The sequence below is a fragment of the Pelophylax lessonae genome (assembly GCF_965119305.1).
Source record: "Pelophylax lessonae genome assembly, chromosome: 1".
NCBI classification, from domain to species: Eukaryota; Metazoa; Chordata; class Amphibia; order Anura; family Ranidae; genus Pelophylax; species Pelophylax lessonae.
In genome coordinates, this window is record NC_138768.1 from 467,325,956 (window position 1) to 467,352,534 (window position 26,579).

Below are 26,579 nucleotides of genomic sequence, written 5' to 3' on the forward strand. Positions count from 1 at the left end.
TGTCCAGTGGGGGGACTCTTGATGTGGATCTGTTGGCCTCTCGGGTCAACAGGAAGGTACAGAGGTTTGGATCCTCTGGCAGACACCAAAGACACACTACTGGCTTCTTGGGGACAGTATCGGCTGATCTATGCGTTTCCCTGACTAAAACTGCAGTCAAAGGCTTCTGCGCAGAATAGAGGCGGAAGGGACTCCGGTAATTCTGGTGGCTACAGACTGGCCTCGCCGGTCTTGGTACGCCGATCTGGGGAGATTGGTCGCTAATGCTCCCGAAGACTTCCTCTCAAGGAAGATCTGCTGTCTCAAGGGCCGATCTTCCATCCTGCTTTAGTCGCTGGCCATATCGGCGTGGCTGTTGAAAGCCAGGTATTGAAGGATAGGGGTCTTTCTGACTCTGATTCCCACACTTTTGAAGGCCAGAAAATCGTCCCCTCGAAGATTTATCATACATGGAAATTGTACACTGCATGGTGTGAATCCATTAAGGTGCATCCGCTCTTATTTTCGGATTTTGACTTTCCACTAAGAGGGGTTGAGCAGCAGTTGGCTTTGGGTACTATCAAAGGCCAGATGTCGTCTCTAGCGGTGTGTTTTTCCAACACCCTTTAGCCATGTGTTCTTTGATTCGCACTTTTATTCAGGGTGTTCGCCACATGGCTCACTCAATATGGTCCCGGTTACCTCTGAGATCTAACCTGGTACTGTCAGTTATTCAGAAACCTCCTTTTGAACACAGGGAGATTCCTCTGCCTACACTGTCACAGAAGTTAGCCTTTTTAGAAGCTATTACCTCTGTGCCCAGAGTGTTGGAATTGGCGGTGCTACCCTACTGCTCACCCTACTGCTCACCCTGCCGCTCACCCTATCTGGTGGTCCACAGAGACAAGTTGGTACTTTGCCCTAATCAGTAGTTTCTTCCTAAGGTCTCGAATTTCCATTTAAATGAAGACGTGCTGCCTTCATTATGTCCTAAGCCCAAGCATTCTAAAAAATTTTCCTTGGATGTAGTTAAGGGTAATCGGGGTTTACCTGGCGGCTACTGAGTCCTTCGGAAAAACAGATTCGCTTTTGTCCTCACGGACGGACCTCAGGATTGGCTGGGTCTGCCAGATGGATCAGGCAGGCGATACAGGCTTATTCAATTAAGGGTCATGTTCCACCTTTTTCCTGTGAAGGTGCATTCTACTAAGGATTTTCTCTATCAGGTGTCAGTGATAAGTTTGCAAGGCGGCAACTTGGTTGAGCACACATTCACAAAATTCTACAAGGTAGATGTGTTGGCATCTTTGGATGCTTCTTTTGGCCGCAAGGTTTTGCAGGCTGCTGTTTAAAAGAGAATTTATTCTCTTTGAAAGTGTATGTTTCTAGGTTGAGATCCAGTTTCTAGGTTGAGCTCCAGGTTACCTGGTTGGCTAAGTTTAGCCTTTGGGAATTGCGTTCTCCCACCCCTCATGTTCAATACTGCTTTGAGACGTACCAATGGTTAAGAATATGGAGCTGCGTCTGTCAATGAGCGATGGACTAGATTTTTTACTTAACTGTACAAATGTTTTTCTCTGAAGTTCATTGACAGACGCAGCACCTGCCCCTCTATATATGAGTTGGGTTGGGGTTTTTTCTTCTGACACTGCTTGCGACAAAACTGAATGCCTATAGCAGAGAGTGGGTATATACTCCCAGGGACTGCCCCATAGGCGTGGTAAAGATTTTTTTTTCCTGCCTAGTGTTCTACTACTGTAGGGGGCAGTATAACACAATGGTTAAAAAGAAAATGGCGCTGCGTCTGCTGAACTTCAGATAAAAGGATTTTACGGTATGTCAAAAATCCAGGTGTTTTTTTTTTTTTCCCAATGCGTTTTTGCACCCAATATTCTACAAGGGTTATTTCTATTGTAGTCCCTCTATACCTACTGCCCCTCACCCACAGCAGTTGTAGCCACTGTCCCCAGCCCACTGTTACTGACTAGATTCCATGTCTTTTTGACTACCTCCCTTTATGGCTAGTCTTGCACTATGTGCACTCCTTCATTACAATGGAGACTTCAGCCATACATAGAAGGATCAAAATTTTGGCCCGTTAGCAGGAATCTGCTGAATTTTGATCCATCTATAGGAAGGCTGTTTGAAGTAGGTTGCTCAACAACCAGTCTGTCAATTTATTTTTTCCCTTCGATCACTGCCAAGAGCTATATCCACCAGCAGTGATTATTGTATCCCGATGCCTGGGAAAACCTCCCCATTTTTAGAGTACAATAGTGCAGTGGGAGGGAAATTGAGCAATTTTCTTAACCTGTGGTTGTAGGAAAGAAAATTTACATGTATGGCCAGCCTTGGTCCTATGTACTTTTTTAATGCTGAGCTTTGTGTGTTTCATTTTTTAAAACCACTACGAGCATTTTCAGTTCAACTAGATTAAATGCCTCTGTTTTTGTCTCTTTAATCGCCTGTACAGCAGTAGTCTGTTAAACTGCTTTGCCTATGTAGTGGATTTAGACCCTTAGCAGGTAAAGCTGTTGAACATGTACAATATGTACTTCAGTTGTGCTCCTTGCCTGCAGTTAAGCCTTATCAAGTTGCAAAAATAGTTGTCCCGGATTAATCTGCTGAGTTAAATTTTGGATGGTAAATCTAATTAGCGCTGTACTATGCTATGTAAATGGCATGTGACATACATACAATTTCTCTAATTTTTCCTAATTTTATTCTGGTGGTCTGTGATTGGCTGGCCACTGGACCGTCTGTGTTCTAGCTGGCACTGGACTCTGAAAGGAATCCCCAGAAACACTAAGCCCCCGTTCACACTGAGGCGACCTGGTCGCCTGACAGGTCGCCGTAGGTCGCCTTCCATAGAGAAGCTGCGGACCCGTTCTAATAGGAGCGACACAAGTCGCTCCGACTTAGAAAAAGAGTCCGGAGCTTCTTTGGGGCAACCCGGAGCGACCTGCATAGACTTCAATGTTATGAAGTCCATGCCGGCCGCTCCGAGGTCGCGGGGCGAGCAGCGCGCCGCGACCTATGAGGTCGCCCGGCAAAGTCGGGTCGCTGCAATGTGAACGGGGCCTGACCTGAATACCAGATTATTTACATTTTTAAACAAAGACCAGTTTGTTTTTCAGACTAGGCCCCCCCCCCATGCTGGCCTGCTTTTCACTTTGAGGATTTTGTTAACTTCACTGTGCCCATTGTCTAGATTTGGAGAAGGTCTTCACGTTTTGCTTCTTGGCCACCACCTTCTTTTAGACCGATGTCATTCCTTTTCTTACTAGAACATCCTAAGAGGTTCTCTAGCTTCTAGTTTCATCATTTTATAAGTGCATTTTGACAGGTTGCGGTTTCATATGAGGGTATAGCCTTCAGATTCTGTGCGCTTGGTGTAAATTTCTCCTGTAGGTGGCAGTATAACCCTTGGTTGCTTTGCCATTAAATCCCACCCTCTGAATTTTAGGGAATATTAGAGAAATCTTTAGGGAATATTGCAGAAATCTTTATCTACCACTAGGGCTGCAACTAATTATTTCTCTTCTGTTCATTGACGTACGCAGTCTTCTGATCTTCATATCAGTAGGGTTATGCTGCCTCCTACAGGAGTAGGACACTATGCAGAAAAAAGTTCTGGCTACGCCTATGGCCAGTCCCAGGGGAAATACCTTCTCTCCCTGCTTTATGATGTCTGTTTTAATCTGCCCAGTCAGGAGTAAGGACCTAGTTCCTTGCTTGGGATCTCTGGTCCTGCCAAGGTGTGTGTGTGTGTGTGTGTGTGTGTGTGTGTGTGTGTGTGTTCTGGGTTTTTTTTCCTGTGAGATCTACAAGCAACTATGCTGGATCTCTGGGTGACAGGCTGGTTATATAGATCCAGTGGTCACCCCAGCCGGCCAACGAGTGCGCAGACCTTAACTCCCTGCTGCATCGGCTACGACCATAGTTCCACTGAACCGGGACTGGCCCCTCGAGTTAAACATCTTGCCAAGTCGCAGCCCCTCCCTATACACTGGTGCTCATCTTTCAGGTCTTTCTTTCTGGATCAAGATGCATCTTTGCTGTAGGGTGGTGAGTCTTGGAGTCTCTCCCTCTGCTGAGGGTCTCCATTGCGCGCTGACCTCTTAGGGGTGTTGTAGCGCAGTGGATGTTTTTGGGGGGGGGGGGAGACTTTTTGCCGATGGGTTCCCCTGGTGCAACATGGACCCTGCAGTTGCTGGAGGACAGGGGGTTGTCTGCTTCAGTGATTCCTACTCTGCTTAAATCAACTTCTAGAAAGATCTATCACCGTACATGGAAGACGTACATTGCGTGGTGTCAGTCTCTTGGGGCTCCCCTCACTTCCTGTTGAAGGAAAGCAAAGATTCGAGCCACCGAGTAAGTTAATGAAAAGTTGGCCTTGAGTACTATCAAGGGTCAGGTCTCGGCCTTGGCAATTTTCTTCCAAATGCCATTAGCGACCCATTCCTTGGTGCGTAACTTCATCCAGGGGGTGCGACACTTGGCACCTCCAGTGCGTCCTCTGCTGCCATCTTGGGACCTTATTTTGGTGCTGTCGGTTCTCCAGAAGCCTCCCTTTGAAAGCATTTGGGAGATTCCCCTGCTTACCTTATGCCAGAAGGTGGCCTTCTTGGTGGCTATTACGTCTGCGTGCAGGGTGTCGGAACTGGTGGTGTTGTCCTGTCCTCCCTATCTGGTGGTTCACAGGGATAAAGTGGCACTTCGTCCGGATCAGTCTTTCCTTCCGAAGGTGATTTCCACTTAAATGAGGACATGGTGTTACCCTCTGTGTCTGAAGACAAAACATCCTAAGGAAGTTGCACTGCATACGCTGGATGTGGTTCGGGCAATCAGGGTGTACTTGGAAGTCAGATTCGCTCTTTGTATACACGGTTGGCCCTAAGAAAGGGCTGCCTGCGTCTGCTGCAACTATTTTCAGGGGGATCAGACAGTGGTGCAGGCTTATTCAATTAAGGGTCAGGCTCCTCCTTTCCCTGTTGAGGTGCATTCTACTTGGGTGCTTAATGCTTTCTGGGCTTTTCACCATCGGGCATCTGTGCTTCAGATTTGCAAGGCGGCTACCTTTACAAAATTTTAGAAGGTGGATGTGCTGGATATCTGCAGATGCCTCTTTTGGTCACAAAGTTTTGCAGGCTGCTGTTTAAGTGGGTTCTTGGTCTCCCTTGAGGGTTTTATGGGTTTTCAGGTGGGTCTCATCTTGTTCTGATGAGTCCAAAGTTGGCTATGGTTTAGCCCTGGACTTATTTTTCTGCGGTTCCCACCCCTCCTTTTATGGCACTGCTTTGGGACGTCCCTGATATGAAGATCAGAAGACTGCTGCGTTCGTCGACTGATGGAGAGAATTTGATTTGTCTTACCGTAAAATCCTTTTCTCTAGTTCATTGACTGATGCAGTATCTGCCCCTCTATTTTGAGTTGGGTTGGTATTTTCTGACACTGCTTTGATACAAAACTGACATCCTATAGCAGGGAGAGATGGTATACCCCCCTGGGACTGCCCATAGGTGTAACCAGAACTTTTTTCTGCCTAGTGTCCTCCTCCTGTAGGGGGCAGCATAACCCTACTGATATGAAGATCAGAAGACTGCGTCCGTCAATGAACTTGAGAGAAAAGGATTTTACGGTAAGACAGAAATCCAAATTTAGATAATAGATTAGTTGGCCGATTGTTTAATCAGTATAATAACCGAAGTGTGGTATATAATTTAGTTGTTAAGTTTAAAAAAACAAGTTTCCCACTTCAATAGAGGGCACTTTCACCCCCCCCCCCCCCCCTGCCCAGGCCAATTTTCAGCTTTCAGCACTGTCCCACTTTGAATGACATTTGCGTGGTCATGCAATGCTGTACCCAAATTTATTCTTTTTTTAACTGTAAGGCACTGATCAGTGGCTTGATTACTAGTCCTGGGCTTCCCTTTGAGGAGGAGCTCTGATAAACGGCACTTCGCATTTACATGTGACCGGCTGTGATTGGACACAGCCAATCACATGGGTAAAGAGCCACGTCATTGGCTCTTTACCAAGGTCGGGGTCTCGCTGTGCAAGAGTGGCTGTTTTGGGGCACAGCCATATGACTTCCTCCCAGAACTAGAGCTGCCCTGCCCTGCCGTCATTTGACGGTGGGAAGGCGGCAAGTAGTTAAACAAACAAACAAACCTGTTCTACTTGCCTGCTCTGTGTAATGGTTTTGCACAGAGCAGCCCTGATTCTCCTCCCCTTTGGGGTCCCCCACCGACACTTATGGCTCCTGCCTTCAGAGTGCCCCAATAGCAAGCTGCAAAGTATAGTATAGAGTGCCCCTATAGCAAGGTAAACACACCACTCACTTCCTGGCCGGGACTACATGTCATATGAGGCATTGATCCTCACACATTCACAAGTTCTGACACTGCCACATATGGAGGGTGTACTGAGCTCTGTGTATACGGATATATGTATGTATGGATGGTATGCTGAGCTGTATGTGTGCTGCACTGCATTTCCTGATATTTAAACAAATAATGCATTCTGTATGCAGACCAACTAATCGATTATGAAAATAGTTGACCACTATTAATCTGTTATCGATTAGTTGTTTCAGTCCTATCTACCACACTGCATCTGGGTCAAATCTGGAAGGAAGACCTGCATATATCCTTTTGCTTGACTGTCAGACTTTTGATTTTTGCAGTGTGCATGGATAGTCAGATTTGACATAAAAATAATCCTGTAAAAGACCTTACTGACTGCAAGAGTAGAGTGCCCCCCCTGCTCTGTAGTGTTCTGTTTCAGTATTGTAAGGTCAAGGATGTGATCTTTTCTTTAGTGTAGCTGACAAAGGTCAACAGCTGTTCAGAAACATTTACCACAAATGTCAGCAAAATGTCCTTAGTGCTTTGCGCTGTCTTTACGCTTTAAAAAATTATGTATCCAATTATGGATATGATTTGGACCCGGTTATCCTTTTTTAATAATCACTTCAATTAAGGCATTACAATTGACTTGGCAGTAATGCTGAAGTCATTCATGATTGGGTGTTGTGTGGTAACTAATGTACTACTGTATTTTTGCTGACTCCCAAGTAAGGTAATTTACTTACTTTGACTATTTCCCTATGTTTGACTTGTCTACACACCTTTACAACCACTTGGCTAAAGTGTATGCGTGTGTTCATTTTATATTATATATCTGTATCCTATACATGCATCATGCGTTACAGATGCATACTTTCCTCCCACCGATATCTCACTGATGAAACTAATTTGGTGTCCCCATGCACATGTGCATACATGTAAGTAATGTATAGTTTACCTGTGTAAACATGCAAAGACCTTGGTTGTATGCATTTTTACATATTTACCAATCAATGGTTATAAATAGGACACTTGGCTAATGACACAGACCGTTGTGGTGTTTGTTAGTGGTTTTTCTTCCAGCTGGTAACTTGTGAAACTCCAAATAGACTTCAATAACGAGATCTCCAGACAGCATTTCATCACTGGTGACCGGATTTGTCCTGTCCAGTTTAACCACTTGAGCTCTGGAAGATTTTACCCTCTTCATGGATCAGGCCATTTTTTGCTATTCAGCACTGCACTACTTTAACTGGTAGTCGTGCGGTCATGCAAGATTTATAACCCCTGAAAATTGGGTAATCAGTAAGATGGCAATAAAATAGGATCTAATGCCCTTTTTGCTTCAATCAAACAAGATGGCTGAAAAGATGGCAGCTAGCAGAGAATATACAACCTCCAAAAGACCATATGATCACAAATTGTGTGTAGTGCTTTACATAAATGAAGAAAAGTCTGTGTAACCAATTGCTGTGAATTGACGATTGTTTCTTGATTCAAAAGCCCACTGACAGTGCAATGCGTAAATGCTCCCCACAGAGCAAATGTCTAACATTCAATTATAAATGCTTGCCCCCAAAGTGTTGCACAGTGCTCCCTATCTGTGATAACCCTCTACCATTACTACTACTCACCAGGTGGTAGCCACTACCATAGAACCTGGTGACATCCTAGCTAAAACTGTAGGAGTTAAGAGGACTTCATGAAGAATCGGTGATAGATGGCTTATTAGGCGGATCCCTTGAGAATGTGCATGCACACGAAACAAGTGTTTAATTGAATGCTGGATATTCGCTTTCTGGTGAGTGTTTTTGACTTATCGCACCGTCAGTGGGCTTTTGAATCAAAGGATCGTTGGTATGGGCACTGCACCAAATATATTATATGCTTCTCTCCTGTCCTTGAAAATAGAATTGGCATAGGGAGCATTGTGGGGGACCATTCTTTTTGAGCTCTCACTTTATGGACTCTCTAAGGAGTAGGATTATCTGAGCCTGGGGGGGGGGGGGGGGGGGGGGGGGGGGGGGTCTAAGTGAAATTGCGATCTTTAAATGATTAGTCGTGCCGCTCTACTTTGTCTTACTGCAAGTTCTAGCTTTTACTGCAGTGTGCTAAATTGCATATACCGTATACTAAATTGCATAAATGCAATATGCATTGCTTTTTAGGAGTTTGGTGTAGACCATAATCTGCTCATTCATTCTGTTCTGCCTAGGTGCATGTAGTGCTTTTTTTTTTTTTTTTTTTTTTTTTTTTTTCCTCCTTTTTTCTTAAGCGTCATTATTATAAAATGTGTTAAAACACTTCAACAGAAACCACCAAGATAGAAAAAAACATTCTAAAACTCGGGTTAGTGCCGCTAGAAAATGCATGGACTGTCACCACTACTTCACTTTTTATTTTTGTGCAATGGAAAATGTTGCTCAACTTTCATTGGAAATGCTGACTAATGGAAAGGATGGACCTTTCGCCTGAACTTTTTCCAAAGGCCGCTTGGAGAAACTAAGAATGTTGGGGTTAATCATTATCTTAATGTGGTGAACTGAAGTAAAATATTTTATACAGTCTTGTGATGTCTATTTCTTGTTTGGTCTGATTGTAATCCAATCTGTTTAACTTATGCCTTGTCCTATTTAGCTGTGCGTAGCCTAATTATCTCACAGATGAAGAGAACACTACTCATAAACCATCCTGCTTCCTTTTGGTTTTTCCATATCAAATACTCTTGTATGATTAGAATTTTTTGTGCTCTTTTGTAAGGTGCATAGGATGGATGGGATAGATTAGGTTTAACAGGTGAGCACCTTGTCCTGCAAACCCTACAGTTTAACAAATTGCAGTGCCAGCTAGGTATGGGAGGCACTAGTGGCAACATTGTGTTAATATGGTTACTGTAAGGTGCTGTAAGAGTTCTAGTTAGTAATTAGATGAAGTACTAAACTGTTGGGTGAGCAGCAAGGTTCCAAAGTATACATCAGTTGATTCTGTTCACACCTACTTTTCTGTTCTTGGTTTTTTTTTTTTTAACCTTTTTACCTGTGCCCCACAGCTGGGTTCATAAAATCTCCACTCTCAGAGGTCAGACTGACAGGTGAATCAGTGGAGCTACATTGTGAGGCCATCGGGCGCCCCATACCTGAGATTCAGTGGTGGTTTGAGGCAGACTATAACAACGAAAGTTTCTCTCAGCTATGGGATGGAGCCCGTGAAGACAGAGTACAAATGAACACAACCTATGTCTTCCATGCTACAAGCACACTCTATCTTTTTGATCTGAGCCCAGAAGACTCGGGAACCTATGAGTGTCGTGCAAGCAATGATCCAGATCGTAACCATTTGACCAAGATTCCTCGCATCAAGTGGATTCGTTCCCAAGCCAATGTTGTTGTCATAGACCGTGAGTGAGCAGCTAAATGAAGATTTCCTCTGATACCCTGAAGCCCTGCTCCCTCGTTATCCAAAGTGCCTCCTCCCAGCAGTCTTAGATTAGAACTTCCCTTGCAAGTGCTTGGCTAAATATGAACTGTTCCTTGGTCCAGGATCCCATTCCTTAATGTTTATTTCCCCATTTGATGACCTCCTCTCGTGTTAGAATTGGTTTGCTGTACCCCGGCAGTGAAGCCTACTTCTCCTTGTGTGGGTTTTTTTTTTATTTTTTTTATGGATTCTCCTGGGTTCAAGAGAAAATATTTCTAACCACAAATTAGATTCTATGTTGGCATGCTTTCAGCTCAGGACACAATACTGAAGACAGATCATGTTCAACAAAAGCTTCAGCATGGAAATGTACACTTGGGAGTCCATTGTTTTCCTATACCAATTGTCATTCTCCGCATATAGTTCCAGAAGTCTGCATATTGTCTGATTTTTAGTTTCCTTATGTTGCCCAGCCCACCCTACTTCTGTCTGTCCAATAGATTGTTGTAATCTCTGTCATAACCTTTAATCTTCCCTGTTGGAGCAACCCCCATTTAGTTCTAACCTCTTATCTGTTTGCCTCTGCTACATGTGTGTCCATTTTTGTCTTCACATTACACAACCACTTCACTTCTCAGTGCTTTGTCTTGTCAGTTTTTAGTTTCCAAGGAGTGTATTTTGATGCTGACACTTACTATGGAATTGTGATGGGTTTACTAATTGGAGTTTGTACTGCAAGAGTTTAAAATGCAGACTTTTACAATGTTTAGGAAAGATCTACTGTTAGAATTTTAATATGCAAAATCTTCATTCCTGCTTCAAATTTTCTTGCCATTGCAATCGATGTCTTTGATTCCCCCCCCCCCCCCCCCCCCCATTGATTAGAAAATGGAACGGATGTTCTTTACTGCAACCTTCTATTTTTTTTTTTCTACTATTTATAGCCAGTTTAAAGTGGATCTTTACTGCATCTGAGCACCAAAAACGCTATTTAAATAAATAAATTTTAATAATCAAAGCAAACTCCCCTATCCACCCATGTCTCAATGCTTTAGTTTGATGAAAAATCTTTGAAAAATTACTCCTAGGATTTCTGTCCCTGGCCATTTTAAGTAAGGGCAAATGATTCTTATATCATTTACTTCCTGCCCTTAAGTATGCTGAGCTGAGAGAACCTCTCCTCCTCAAGACTCCTGGGATGTATGACATAATTTGCTTAGGCATGGACACCAGGAAGTAACCAATGTTTAAAAAAAAAAAAAAAAGTTTACAGCAAGTAAATATATACTTTCCTATCTATTTTACTAATGTTGGTAGCATGAGGATTATAAATGTTGATTGGGAGAGAAGTTCCACTTTAAGCAGATGTGAGTGGCAGAAGCCCAATTCTTGGATGGTAATAAAATATACTTTTTGTCTAAGTAGTCATTCCTGGCTACGTTTTATGCAATTGAGAAGATATTATTGGTGTACAGAAGTGGCATTTCACGTTGCATTTTAACTAGCATTTTAGTTAACTAGCAGCTGATCGTCTAGCCCTGCTTACTTGTGCCACCTCAGAAGCTGTTGTGAAAAATTGTGTTTTTAGTTTATCCTGACTTCTGCTGTGGTTCTAACTACTTTTTTGTCTATAGATCCACTTATTGAAACAAGCCAGCCAGATGCAACCGGTGGAGATTTGCTCATCTGCAACTTGACAGACTCTGCTCTTCCTATTTCTGGTCACCAGTGGCTTAAGGGAGCCAAAGTGATACATGAAGATGAGGGTTCCTCCCAAATTACAACCCACAAGTAAGTAGACTATTCACCAGCGATGTAAGCTGTATATGCAAAATGGAGAGCAGAGCAATCTTGCACCATGTAATGTGCAACTGGGGGGGGGGGGGGCAGAGCTCCCCTTCAACCTCCCTGCTGGTGTGATTATTTCAGATTTTAGGTGCTGAAAGCGGTACCATTATTTTTCACGGAAATCTGTTCTGTACATTTTTACCACTCGCCTTCCCCCTGCGATTCCTCCCGCTGTGTGCTCGGCCAATGCCGGCACCTTTCTTCCGGTTCCCTTCCATGTGAGCATTGCGGTGGTGGGGGGGCGGTGGCAATTTCAAAAATGTAAATACTCTAAATGACATGATACAAAGCTGTGATCCTAACGGATTACATTTTATCATGCGATTTCATCACAGGATTGCACCTGGTGACTTTTTTTTCCAGTGCCCTGCCTGTTTTCCGGTTCTTTGTGCCTGGAAAATTGGAACGACCATGGTGTCCAAAAAGCATTCTTTTTGCGCAGAAACGCTTTTAGACTAACTGGAAAACAGCAAAACTGAGTTACTTGAACTGAGCTATAGCTATCTGTGGGAAAATTCGGCATCCGGTACGGAAAGTGACAACGGCTGCCATTTCTGATGTCTTTCTGGCACATAGCTCCATTGGCAGTTGTGAAGAATCATTTGATATACTTTCCAAATTCCACTAGCTATGTGCCAGAAAGACATAAAAATCGTCGCTGTCATCACTTTCCGTACCTGATGACGAATTTCCCCACGAATTGCTATCGCTCAGTTCTTCAAGTAACTACGTTTCGCTGTCGTCGATTTCCAGTTCTTCTAAAAGCGCTTTTGCGCAAGAAAAATGGCATCCAAAATTTTCCAGGCACGAAGAACTGGAAAAGTATCAAGGTGCAATCCTGTGGTGAAATGGCATGATGCAGTGTAATCCGTTAGGATCCCAGCTTTGTATCATGTCATTTGTGTATTTAGACTTGAATTTGCTGCTGGTTCCACCCCCGTGTTGCAACGTTCGCAGGAAAGAGAACCGGAAGGAAAGTGGGAAGAGAGTGTGAGGATGGCAGGGGATCGCAGGGAAGGTGAGTAACATTGTGGGGTAATCCCGACTGTGGCTCGGTTACCGCTTTTGGTACTGAAAATTAACCCCAAGCCACACTCGGCAATACTGCTAGCGGGGTTAATGACCTAATGGTTTGGTTGTTACCACAGTGTAAATCATGCATAGTCGAGTCCTTTTGAGGGAAAAAAAAAAAACCTTTGTCCTATCCCTTTACTAGGGAGATGCCAATTCAATGGAATTTGATGTTGGTTTGTGAGCCTTCAGACCTTTGTTGCCTAAATTTGTCTTGGCATGGGAATGTCCTGTGTTGTGGAAAGTTTAGGCTTTCTGTGCTGTCAGCCTCTGCACACATTAGCATCTATGTCCTACTGATTTGTTGGAGCTGCAAATGCTATGAGACCATTCACCATCCTAATAGATTAGCAGCGCTTGAGGTTTTTTTTTTTTTTTCAACCTGACTAAATCTATAGACCAAAAAGGCATGCACTGTTTTTTTTTTTTTTTTTTTTTTTATTTATTTACATTATCTAATGCCACTTTGTGAACGTTGGGCATAAACTGTATTTGCTTCTTTTCCTAGTATTACTGCAGTGAATGCAGAAACATCTGGACAATACACCTGCAAGTTCCTGACCGCTCCTGAAGTGTCTGCGGTGATTAATGTAACAGGTAAATTACTCAATGTTGCAAAAAGCTCTAGTATTTTAATGAGCAAATTTACAACCTAAAATGGGAAAATAAAGCATCAGACCATTTACAAGGTGCTTAAGCGTCTGCGTCCTCAGTCTTTTTAGTGCCAGTTCACATTTCTGCGATGCGGGAACGCTGCGAATATACAGCGTGTTCCCACATCGCGTTCACACTGCCATATGCAATACACTGGGGCTGTCAATTAAATAACGACGCCCCCCGATCATATCGCAGTGCGATCTGAAAGTTTGCATAGAATCGGATCGCACTAGTGTGAACCACCATGCTGCGGACCAAAAAAGGTCCTGTGCGATTGTGGTGCAAATTCAGCTATACAAACTGTTTGGCTGAATTTGCACCGCACAGAGATCGCATGTAATTTTAGGAGCAGTGCACTCCGAATTACATGCGATCTCTGTGATCGCAGGAATGTGAACCGACACTTAGTCTTCATCTTGGTTCATAATTTGCTGCTTTTTCTTGAGTCTCCTTGCATTTCTCAGACCAGTCCGCTGATATTTGTATCTTAAAGCAAGCCCATTGGGGCCTAAATTGGCAATACTATAGTGTGGACCCATGTAGTCCATGGGGTGTAGTTGGTCACTTTAAGTGGGCTATAAAGTTCTGACTTTACAACTACCACTCTCATTTACCTTGTTTTGAATAGTTCTTGCTTTTTAATAAACTTCCTGGATTCTTTTTTTCTTGCCTATGTTGTCTGATACTTTTACCTATATCGCGCTTTGGTATAGGTAATACATCCTATAGGGTGTGCAATTAAACAAAAAGGGTTGCTGTTATTGACATAAATCTTTCTGGGGCAACAAATCTTTGACAGCTGCAATGCTTCTATTCAGCAGTAGTAGACTACCTCTACCATGCTTCTATTATACATACACCACTTGGTTTAAATGCATTTTTGGCAGAAGTTGAATTTGGTTAAAGCAAAACAAACTATTTTAGTTGACCTCTTCCCTAAAGGTCTGATTGTCCTTCACTGGAACCCTCCTTTTTCCCTGGGTACTGGTCTTCGAGCATCCTAATTGGCTGGCACGAGATAAGGTATCTCCTCTGTATGGGCAAGAGTCAGTAATCCCCAGCACAAAGGGACTGTGCTGGTGATGCAAGCTGAACTGCACAGTTTACATGCCACAGAATACTGCAGGTAAATAGGTGTTTTAATTTCAGAACAGACCTTGCATGTGTCTTGCGAGTCTGCTTGTAAAGTGTGTGTTTTTTACCTGGTTTAGGTTGGATCCATGGTGTTCATGGCAAAATGGCTTTTGTGCTTTTAGGTTCGCTGTGCCATATACCAAAATGTAAGGTGGTGAATGGGATACACAAGTTCACCTTGTCTCTGAACTGCACCTCAGTCTTCTGGGATGTTTCAGTTCTATAGACCTTATGAAGAGCAATGCACAGCTGTCCAAAGATGCAGATTGCATCTTTAAGCAAAATCTTGAAAACCAACTTGTAGGTAATTGGTACCTTGCCCTTGTTCTCTCCAGATCTTCCACTGATTTAGTTAAATGAAAGTTCCATGTATTCCATGAAGTAGTTCCATGTATTTGTTTTGCATATGCTTGCCTTGTGAATCTGATCATTTGGTACCGATTTTATGTTACAGCTGTATGTATTTCCAGAAAAATCAAATTACACTTGCAGTGTGCTCCCCTTTGCAAAGGGTTAAGTGCTTGTTTTTATCTAAGGGCAACATAACGGACAGACCTAATTTGCCTGATCCCATGCTCCACCAGCAGCCAATGATCTGTGCTTTTCTAAAGCTCAGGATTGTCTACCGACCCTCACAACTCTAGATCTCTGATAATTGTATGTGATGGCGTTCAAGAAAAGCTGCTTTGGGGGAGTGGGGTCATGCAGCTTGGAGGAAGCTTGTGGGACAAATAAGGTAATTAAAACAGGTTTTATTCTCCAGACCCCCCCCCCCCCCCCCTAGATACACAAGCATTTAAAGAGGAGCTCCAGGCGCCTTAGAAAAAAATGTAGCTGTTGACTTTTAATAGGATACTGTCCACAAATCCAGCGGTGTCTTCACCCCAGCCAATTTTAGTCGGCTCTTTGGTGTCGCCGCCATTTCTTCGAAGGGAGACCAGCAGTGAAGCCTTGGCCGGCCTTTGTGAATGGCTGGGCAGCAGGGAAAGGAGGAGGGGGCCAAACTTCCGGGTGACTTCGATGTGGCAAAGTCAGGCAGAGGTTGGGAGCAGGTACCTGTCAAAACCAGAAAAGTGCCAAATGTGGCAGTGGAGGGAGGGGGGAGGAGATAAACAAGCGAAGTAAGTGTTCATGCTAGTAAAACACATCTTCCTTTTCAGTTGCGCCTCATGTTGTGGCTTACAAGAAAACCGAGCATGGCAATGAAGGAGACACAGGAGTGCTGACCTGCAAAAGTAACTCCTTCCCACATGTAGAAGAGTGGATGTGGTCAATGGTTACAGAAGATGGTATTAAGGTATGAATTGCACCACCAGAGTTGTGTAGTCTCTTTAAATTCTGAAAACCTTTATTTAATCTGGCATGCTTTAGAATGGGACTATAGAAATTTTCAGTTAACCTGTTTTTTGACTGGCTTCATTTTGGCAATGGTTATAAACCTTTTTGGTTTGCAAAATAAACTGTATCCTCATAAGGCATCTCTCTCAATCCACAGCACTTGGTGTGGATTCTTGCAGCTCGCCTCTGCAATCTGCATGCATCACTTCCAAATTGGGCTATGTAAAGGGGGTTGTGTCCATTCCCTCCAATCGGGTTTAAGCCTGGTACACACTAGTAGGTATGTTTGTTTGTGTTCCCCCCCCCCCCCCCCCCCCCCAACCCTGCAGGACAGAATGAAAAAATACTGCTCAGTGAGGAGCCGCTGTACTAACTATCTGATGTTGGTACACTTATCTCCCCTGCTGCTGTTTTTGCTAGGGGGATGCCCCCCAAGCCCGAGCACTCCAGTCGGCATGCCTTTTTTGGTCATGCCCCTTCAGGTGGCTGGACGGCCGACCTAAATTGGACCAACTGCAGTACACAGTCTAATGTCAGCCAGTTTCTATTGAACCAGCTGATACCGCCTGACCTTCGGCCTGTGTGTGCTAGTGTTTACAGTGCTTGGCTCTGTAATAAGCAATATGATGTCGGATCCCCACCTGCCTCCTGGAAATAACGCTTATCCGGGCAGTAGACATATGCTGGTTTTCGGTAATTCGATATATCGCGGTATTGCATAGCCACGGTATTGTTGTTGTGGCATTTTTAAAATACCGAGTTTCTCTGCTCCTGGGTCTGACTTGTGAATTGATACATTTCAGCAGCGCGCCGCGACCTCGGAGCGGCCGCCACGGACTTCATAACATTGAAGTCTATGGCGGTCGCCTCCTGGTCGCCCCAAAGAAGCTCCGGACCCTTTTTCTGAGTCGGAGCGACTTGTGTCGCTCCTATCAGAACGGGTCCGCAGCTTCCCTATGGGAGGCGACCTGTGAGGCGACCAGGTCGCCCCAGTGTGAACGGGGGCTAAGTCTCCCAGTAACTATAAACAAAAATGATTACATTGTATCTTTTCCTTCCCTCTGCCAGGGAGAAAGGAAGTTTAACCTCTTAAAGACTGGACCTTTTTCTGACACTTGTTGCTTGCAAGTTAAAATTCGTTTTTTTTTTTTTGCTAGAAAAGTACTTAGAACCCCCAAACATTTTATATATTTTTTTTAGCAGAGACCCTACAGAAAATGGCGATTGTTGTAATATTTTATGTCACACTGTATTTGCGCAGCAGTCTTTCAAACGCAATTAATAGACTTTAATGAATAAAAAAAAAAGTAACAGTAAAGTTATCCCAATTTTTTTTTTTGTTACACAGAGAATCGTGATCTTTATTCCAAGCTAAAAAATTGTGATTCTCATTTTGGCCAGAATCGTGCAGCTCTAATATATATATATATATATATATATATATATATATATATATATATATATATATACATACATACATACATACATACATACATACATACATACATACATACATACATACATACATACATACATACATACATACATACATACATACATACATACATACATACATACATACATACATACATACATACATACATACATACATACATACATACCAGCCCACATTACATTATTATATAGCCATCAAGCAGTGTCTGGCCTACCTGGTGATGACTGGTCCTGGCGCTCTGATCCGATGGCCTGGTCTTTAAAGGGGCAAATCCTTGCGATCCAGAAGTGGTTAAACCTGCAGGAGGACCTGGTTTTTTTTTTTTTATCTATTAATGACTTTACTATTGCTTTAGGCCTGGTTCACATGTATGCGGGTTGGCGGTTCACATTTGCACAGGCATAGCAGCCCATTGATTTTGACCGGGCTGCTATGCCCTCATTTTCCGCAGAAAAAAGGTGCATGCAGCATTTTTTTAAAATTCAGTGGCCTTGAAATCCATCCTGCTTTTGCACCATGCGACTAACCTGCAGTTCCTGCTCTGGCAAGCTTTCTGCATTTTTTTGTATACGTGGGCACGGCATTTAAAAACCGTTTGCGTGTGCAGCAACGGCAGATAAGTCGCATGGTGCAAAAGAAGGATGGATTTCATGGCCACTGCATTTTTTTTAAATTCTGCATGCACCTTTTTTCAGCTGAAAACGCAGGCATAGCAGCTCAAGCCCATTCACATCAATGGGCTGCTATGCCTGTGCAAATGTGGGCCCCCAACCCGCATACATGTGAACCAGGCCTAAAGCAATAGTAAAGTCATTAATAGATAAAAACACCGGTCCTCCTGCAGGTTTAACCAATTAGTCACCACCAGGACCACCCGCCGCCTTTTTACTGCGGCAAGGTGGCACAGACAGGCAAAGCGACGTAGGTCTACGTCACTCTCCTGAAGGCCGCTAGGGGGCGTGCGTGCCCCCGATCATCAGTGGGGAAGCCGTTGCGGGTGTCAGGTGGCTCCGATTGCCGCCTGACACCCCTGCTCTCTCCTTGCGGAGACACCCCTGCTCTCTCCCCCCCAATGATCAGAGCTCATGTGTTTCTAGATTGTAAGCTCTAACGAGCAGGGCCCTCTAGTTCCTCCTGTTTTGAATTGTATTGTAACTATTGTCTTCCCTCACATTGTAAAGCGCTGCGCAAACTGTTGGCACTATGTAAATCCTGTATAATAATAATAATAATAATGTGATCCTGCTATATAGGATCGCATGTCTGAGATCATTTTACAAGTCCAACCCCAATACAGTTAGAATCGCTCCCCTCGGGTCACATTTAACCCCTTGATCACCTATACGGTTAACCCTTTCCCTGCCAGTATCATTATTACAGTAACAGTGCATGTTTTTAGCACTGATTACTGTAGTAATGTCACTGGCATCCCCAAAAGTGTCAAATGTCAGGGGTCTGACCTGTCCGCTGCAATGATGCAGTCCCGCAAAAAAACGCAGATCGCCACCATTACTAGTAAAAAAAAAAAAAAAAAAAAAAAAAAAAAAACATTAAAAATGACCAATCTTTCCCGTATTTAGTAGATGCAATAACTTTTGCGCAAGCCAATCAAAATACGCTGCTCACTATATTTTTTGGGGGGAAAAAATGTAGCAGGAAACAAATTGGCTTAAAATTTATGTATTTTTTTTTTTTTTTTTCTTTTCCAAAATTGTTGTTTTTGTTTATAGTGCAAAATAGAATCGCACAGGTGATCAAATACCACCAAAAGAAAGCTCCATTTGCGGGGAAAAAGGACGTAAATTAGTTTGGGTACAGCGTTTGTCTGTTAAAGTATTTGCGCAGAAATTTTTCATAAGCGTGTTTTTTTTTTTTTTTTTTGTTTTTTTTTTTTGTTTTTTTTTCGGTTTTGGATGCAAAAAATGCACTGAATTGCATCAAACACATAGCATGTCTATTCAAATCTGAGCCACAAAATTGTACCAAGCCGCTCAGGACCCTTTCCATCGCAGCTGTACTGCTATTGTGAATAAAATGTATGGACTAAAGACAAGGTAATATTGGAGCAGCTACACTTCACCAGTAGTAATTTTGTCACTGAAAATATTTGTTTTTCTCAGCTGCAAGTTTTCAGTGACTTGGGGCTCTTTCACACGGATGTTCCGTATGTCCGTATATCACCCCATCCATTTGTGGGTGATATACGGACATAATGCATGTCAATGGGATTGCGGATGTCAGCTGATGACCATACGCTGACATCAGATTTGCGTCCTTTCAGTTTTTGGAACGGAACAGAACCCTATTTTTCCTCCGTTAAAAAAACGGAACAGATGCAAAATCGGATGTCAGCGGTGTCATCCGCAATCCCTATAGACTAACATTATGTCCGTATATCATCCGCAAACGGATGGGATGATATGCGGACATACGGAGCGGATGACACAAGTGTCATCTGTGTCCGTGATAAAAAAAAAAACTGACCGGCCGTGTGAAAGAGCCCTAAAACGAAAATAAAAATTTAAGTCAGATTACAAAAACTACAATGAAAATAAATTCCAAATTTTTGCCAATAAACTCAAATGGATAGCAAATGTGAGGGAAGGACGTTTACCCGCCTGAACTTCCACTTTTCTTGGAGCTCTACCTGTCAAAGCTACAGTCCCCTGACCAGCTGTATTGGCTGACAGATGCAGGCTCCCTCTTTTTGCCTGGGAGTTCTGGAACAATGCCCAGAAAACCACATGGTGAGTTTTCCCTCCCCAGCAAGGTAGCAGTGCTTGGCACTGTGTAAAATAACAGCCTCCCCAGATCCGTTCTCTGCTCAGTGCACTCCCATTTACTTCCCCCCCCCCCCCCCCATATCCCCATTATGTTAGTTTTTTACTCCAGGAGTAGGAGTTTGGAAATTCTGGAGAAAAGCTTAAATGCATTACTCCTTGACTAAACCAAATGACAGTGGTGCAACTCTCCTTCTGGGGCGCCGTCCTATGACTGCGCCCTAGAATGGCCATTCTCGTGTGCCCATGCAGTGTTCTAGGTCACTGCGCGACCCTGGTCTCGGTAAAGAGACGATGACTCGCATGCGTAAGTGCTGTTGGCTCTCTTCGCCTCACACTGTTAGTGATCATCAGTGCCCTGATTACAGTAAAGCCCAACAAATTCACTGTAAATGTATACTGCTTATACATCTCCCTGTTCTCTGCTCTTTTTTTTTTTTTTTTTTTTTTTTGGGTAATGTGTTTAAAGATGCATTTTTGTATTTAGAAGTTTGTACAAGCGTTTCAGAGCTAAATGATGATGGAAAAATGTACTGTCCCATTGCCGGTGATTTGAAAAGACCAGTAATTCAAACCAGGGTATAACCTATGCCTTTTTTATTTTTCTGTTTTCCATCTGAGTGGGTGGTCAGTAAAACTTTGTTTGGTAAAAGTACAAAGATTTTCTCCAGCTGTGCATAATTCAGAATGTATACACACCTTGTACCCCCCAATGGACAAGCCCTTGTTAGTTCTACATAACTAATCTGCCTCCTGGCAGAAATCCAACAGCCTGAATAGATATTTTGGGAAGCGGTCTGGTCTGTCGTCCTGCACGTAGCAGCCCGTTCAGTGCAGGGAAATGAGCTCATTAAATGATCGGGTATTGTGAATCTTCCCTGTTTTTTATAGTATTAAAAAAAAAAATGGGTCATCACCCTTTTCTCTGCCAATAATTTTCAGATAAAATTGCCTTCTACGCTAAAAATACGCAGCTTTGCCAACTGCTAAATATTTAGCCAGCGTAGTTTGAATGTAATTTGATTTGGCTGGAGGGATCAGTTGTGACTGACACATTAACCACTTGCCGACTGCCGCCGCAAGTATATATTCTGCGGCGGTCAGCCCCGTGCCGGCAAAGTGACGTACTGGTACGTCACTAGCCTGTGAGCCAATAGGGGGCAAACCTGTGCCACAGGGGGCGCGCCCCTGCTCGTTCCCGGACACCTCTGCGAGTGACCGGCGGACCCGATGTCCACCGGTCACACGCGATCGTCAGGTTACAGAGGGAGAAAGGCAGGCGGCTAATGTAAATAAAGCCGCCTGTCATTCTCCCTTGTAACAGCAGAGATCAAACGGTCCTGCTATGTAGGACCGTTGATCTCTGCTGTTACACACACACACAGCCACATCCCTGCACAGTTAGAAACACGCCCCTAGGGACACACTAACCCCTCCCTCTCCAATAAAGTTAACCCCTTCCCTGCCAGTGTAATTTTTACAGTAACAGTGCATATGTATAGCACTGATTACTGTAGTAATGTCACTGGTACCCCCCAAAGTGTCAAATGTCAGTCAAGGGTCCGATCTGTCCCCAGCAAGGTCGCAGTCCCGCAAAAAATCGCAGATCGCCGCCATTGCTCGTTAAAAAAAAAAAAAAAAAAAATTACAAAAATCTTTCCCGTAGTTAAACCCAATAACTTTTGCACAAACCAATCAAAATACGCTTTATTTTTTATTTTATTTTTTTACCAACCATATGTAGCAGAAAACAAATTGGCCAAAAATGTTAAATTTTGATTTTTACTTTTACAAAAAAAAATGTGAAAAAAAATATTTTTTTCAAAATTTACTCTTTTTGTTTGTTTATAGCGCATGATCAAAAAATCGCACAGGTGATCAAATACCACCAAAAGAAAGTTCTGTTTGTGGGAAAAAAAAAAACGTCAAATTCGTTTAGGTACAGCGTCGTACGACCGCGCGATTGTCCGTTAAAGTCACGCAGTGCCGAATTGCAAAATAGGGCCTGGTCAGGAAGGGGGTAAAATCTTCTGGGGCTTAAGTGGTTAATAACCTCCCAATAATTCTACCTGTTTTTGTTTGGGAATAAATTGCCAGTACACTGAAATGGTTAGTTGTCGGCTATGTTAAAAATTGGACTCCTAATCCTAAATGGCAGGCTGATATAAAAGCGAATTATACCTGTAGGCTCTTAAATACTGAATTAGGGAAGTTTGTGCATCAGTAACAAAGGGCCTGTTTGCAGGAAATTTGTTTAATTTTCTAATAGTGACTACAGAATGCCCTTCTGTAAGGGGTAGCTTTTCCGTTTTATTTGAGCTAAAAGATCTAATATCTCAAGCATTTTTTTTTTCCTTTAATTTTGATAATGGCTTACAGCTATTGAAAACCCAAAATATTAAAAAAAAAAATTAGAATATTACATAAGACTGATTTTAAAATCAGTGTTTTTAATACAGAAATGTTGGTTTATTGAAAAGTACAGTACAGTATCATGTACAGTATCGTATGCACTAAATACTTGGTTGGGGCTTCTTCTGAAGAATTAATGAAATGTGTGGCTCAGAGGCAATCGGCCTGTGGCCTTGCTGAGGTGTTATGGAAGCCCAGGTTGCATTGATGGTGGCTTTCAGCTCATCTGCATTGTTGGGGGGGCTCTTATCTTCCTATCAACAATGCCCCACAGTGGTTTGTTTGTTTGTGTATAATTTAGAAATTGGGATATACAGAAGCTTAACAAATGACTGAATAACTGAATTTGTTTACTTTAAGCGTGTTGACTTAAAATGAGGCAATGAGTTCAAGTGATTTTTCTGCTGTTCAGTCCATAGTGAACGGAAGTGATGACCGATATTACATAAAGTCCTCTGGAAATAAGACAGAGCTACGTATTCTCCTGTTGGAAATTGAAAGAGATGAGCGTGAATACATTTGCAATGGATCGAATATACATGGTATCGCTGGGGCCACCATCTCTCTGCATGTGCGTAGCCGTCTTGCTGCCCTCTGGCCATTTCTTGGAATCGTAGCTGAAGTTCTGATCCTAGTAACCATTATCTTTATCTATGAGAAGAGGAGAAAGCCAGATGATGTACCTGAAGGTAATACTATATGAATATAAATTTTTATATATTCCGTAAATGTGGATAATGTGTGCATGGCATGTAAGGGAGCTCTTGGATGTCTAATCCTTTCGAAAACCTTTTTCAATTATTTTTTTTTTTTTTTTTATCCTGCCTTTTTACATGGTTCAATTGCTTCTTAAAATTCCTACTTAATCTCCTTCTGATCCTACTACAGTCTGTTCCTTCTGTGTATCACTGTAGTGAACTCATTGTTTCTTTTTCTGAGCTTCTGGACATGTGAATTCTTTTGGTAAGCTGGAGCTTGAGCCTTTTTCCTGCTTTGCTTGGTTAGAACATCTGCTCTGCTCTGAACATGTTAGCAAGGTGCCTACTGCTATGCTGTTTTTTTTCTTTCCAAGTTGTTAAAACAATTTTTTTTCCCTCTTCCCTTCCTAGATGAAGATGGTGGATCTGCTCCTCTGTAAGTATTACGTTTTACTTTGATGGAGTTAAAGGCCTGTAGCATGTGATTTCGTTGGGTATTTTTTTTTTTTTTTTTTTTTTTTTCTTCCCAATTTTGGAAACTAATTAATTTTATTCCTTGTAGTGGCCACACACTACACTGTGCCCACAGTGCAAACCCTTACTGCTTGTTTTGGTTAGAGAAGCACTTTCCCACGCTGTAGCTTTTTGCTTTGTGGCAAAAAACCTACTTTTTTTTTTTTTTTTTAACCACTTTTAAGTTCCCAGTGTTGGGCTTTAAAGCATCATATAAATAGAAAAGCTAAAGGTTTTTAAGTGTCAAAACTATAACTCTTATACTACTTCTGCAATGCATGCTACTTTTAAAGGCTTTGTACACTTTCTGATGTTTTCCTTTGTTTTAATTAGGCTTTCAAACTGCAGAGGTCATTAATCCACCTTTGCAGTTTTATTTTGCATGAGTCATGTTAGAACAAACTTCTGGCGCAGGAATATGAAGACTTAGGCAGGCCAAAGATGTGAATTTCATTCCTGCAAACCACAGGTTGCAAGAATGAAAATCACTTGAATCCCCCATAAACACATTGTTGATGGGGGAATCCCTGATGTTGTGTTCTCCCGACACAGGGAGCCATCCCTTCCGGGAGAACACAATTATTGCTAGTGGCTATAGCCACTGCCGATTGCATGCTAGAAATCTAGCATGTTGGTTGTACCAAGGTCTATCGATGGATTGACAATCCAGTCAGCCTGCCCTAGATGGTTTGAATCTTAGCTGGTCCCTGCTGAACCAGCCTTGGTTCAAACAGTCTATGGCTGGCTTTACTATAGGCTGTGTACAGAGCAACAAATGACATTTCATGATCAGTGTATATCTTATGCAGGTGAAACGCGTACGTAGGAAGGTTTATAAAAGAAAAGGTGATGGGACTTTGTTGTGTTTAAAAAAAAAAAAAAAGCCCATGAAGCCACCAGGAGTGTAAATCTGACAAGCTGACTGTTGCTGCCAGATTGTTTCCACACACCCCTTAGTTGTTTAACCCCTCGGCACTGACAGTACGCAAATATGCAGCCTCTCGACAGGTGGGCCTTGGCGCTGAGTGACCAAATATTTGCATTCATTACTGCAAATACAGATGTACCGAGAGTGTTCGCTCTCCCGGCAGAGTTACCGGCAGCTAACGGAAAGCCAATCACGGCGGTCACATAATCATAAACCCCACCCTGCCTCCCGCCATCCTAAACCCCTTAAAGGGCTGGGAAATGCCAGCTCCAGGGGGTTAGAAGCTGAGGAGCTTGTTGGACATATTGTTCTAGTAAGACTCTACAGTATACCACTAGCTTATAATCCTAAAACCTATAATATTCAACCCTCCATAGTAAATGTTTTTTTATTTATTTTTTTCCCCTTTCTTTTGTAGGAAAAGCAATGCTGGTGCAAATCATGACACTGTGCGACAGAGGAACTCTAGCTGAGTTGCAGGTAAAGGCTAACGTGCCTTTTTAAGCGTCTGTATAACTATTCTGCCCACAGGTTGGAGAAATTAATGTTCAAACATGTCTGTAAAGCTTAATGAAATGCATGGCTTTTTTTTTTTTTTGTGTTTTTGTTTACATTGTCCTTTAGTGCCGGTTCACACTGCAGCGGCACAACACAAGTCGCTCCTATTAGAACCGTTCCTGTACTACAATATGGGATGCGACGGTGCGTGACTTGTCAGGAGTACCAGTGTGAATGGAGACTTAGAGAATTGTAAGCCTGGGATGTTGGAAAGCAGGAACAGTTGGCGATTACGCACTGATAGTACTTTGAGCCCTCTACATTGCTGGTCTTAAGCTGGGTATACACGCAGAATTTTAATCAGTGTTTGACCATCTCCACTTTGTCAGAAGGCAAACAGTTTACTCAAGTTGTTGGAAGTTTTAGCCTTCTTTTCACTGTTGTAGCTCGTCCATGTGGAAGGAAGCAATGCATTCTTGACTTGAAACAGAATTATGACCTGGCCAAATTTTGGTTTGGTTTGTGGGCAATGTAATCTGAAATGCTAGCTTTGGAATTAAGTTAATTCCTCTAACCCCACCCCAGAAAATTTCTTTTGCTGGTATTTTTGTTTTTTACTGTTTTTGAAGCTCTTCTAAAGCATTGCATTTGTATTCTGCTTTCCAGTGTACAGTGACTGGTTTTGATGCCCTGCTGCATTTTTTGCAAGTATTGGCTTCAGTCTGTTTTTGAATTTGATCTTGTGTAAATAGAACTATGATCAGTCCACTTTCTGGCAAAGTCAGATGGCAAGCTTTTTTTTTTAACCATTTCCATGTTGGAGCAATTGGAAGGGGACATGCACATGGGTGGTATACCTGTGGCTTTGCTGGCAGCGCCATCCGAGTGTAGTAAATTGTTAATCACTTTAATCAAAGTAGGCAATGAGCATTAAGGAAAGCTTGTGTACTGCAGATCAACACTTGATCCAGCTGTAGACAGAAAAGTCCAACTGTGTGAGGCCAGTGTCTGTCCAGTGGAAAGCTGTTTCAGCCGCGTTGGTGGGTTCCAGTGCTCCTTGGTTTACAAGATCCCCATGTGGATGCTCAACTACACGCTCTGCGCATGCGTGCTACATCAGGCCATGTGACTTGGATTTTGAGGGCTCATGAATACCAACAGCAATATGACTGCCACATGCATGTTCGGAGCACGCACTGGCTATGGCGCCTGCTGCTTTGTTCGAGCTGTAAGTGGATTATCCACATGGGTATCTTCCAAGCCAAGGAACACTGGAACCCACCAGCGCAGCTGAAGCTGCTTTCCACTGGACAGATGCCTCACACAGCTGGACAGTTTTCTGCAGCCAGATTAAGTGTTGATAAGCAGTACACAAGCTCTTCTGAATGTGAGTTGCCTACTTTTGAATAAATTGATTTTTAACCATTTACTATACTCAGGGGGGCTGCTTGTCTGTTTAATTCATCCCACAGAGTTGCTTCTTACTCATCCAGCTGGAGG

General features: G+C 42.9%; 1 protein-coding gene across 1 annotated transcript in view; it reads left to right on the forward strand.

Annotated features, from left to right (window-relative positions):
- Nucleotides 1–26,579, forward strand: part of BSG (basigin (Ok blood group)) — a 36,899-nt gene that overhangs the window by 9,966 nt on the left and 354 nt on the right. Inside the window, exons 2-7 of the mRNA XM_082269401.1 lie at nt 11,381–11,537; nt 13,174–13,262; nt 15,617–15,753; nt 22,855–23,131; nt 23,552–23,576; nt 25,000–25,061. Coding sequence (XP_082125527.1) covers nt 11,381–11,537; nt 13,174–13,262; nt 15,617–15,753; nt 22,855–23,131; nt 23,552–23,576; nt 25,000–25,054 — 740 coding nt within the window. The 3' untranslated portion in view covers nt 25,055–25,061. The remainder of the gene's footprint in view (nt 1–11,380; nt 11,538–13,173; nt 13,263–15,616; nt 15,754–22,854; nt 23,132–23,551; nt 23,577–24,999; nt 25,062–26,579) is intronic.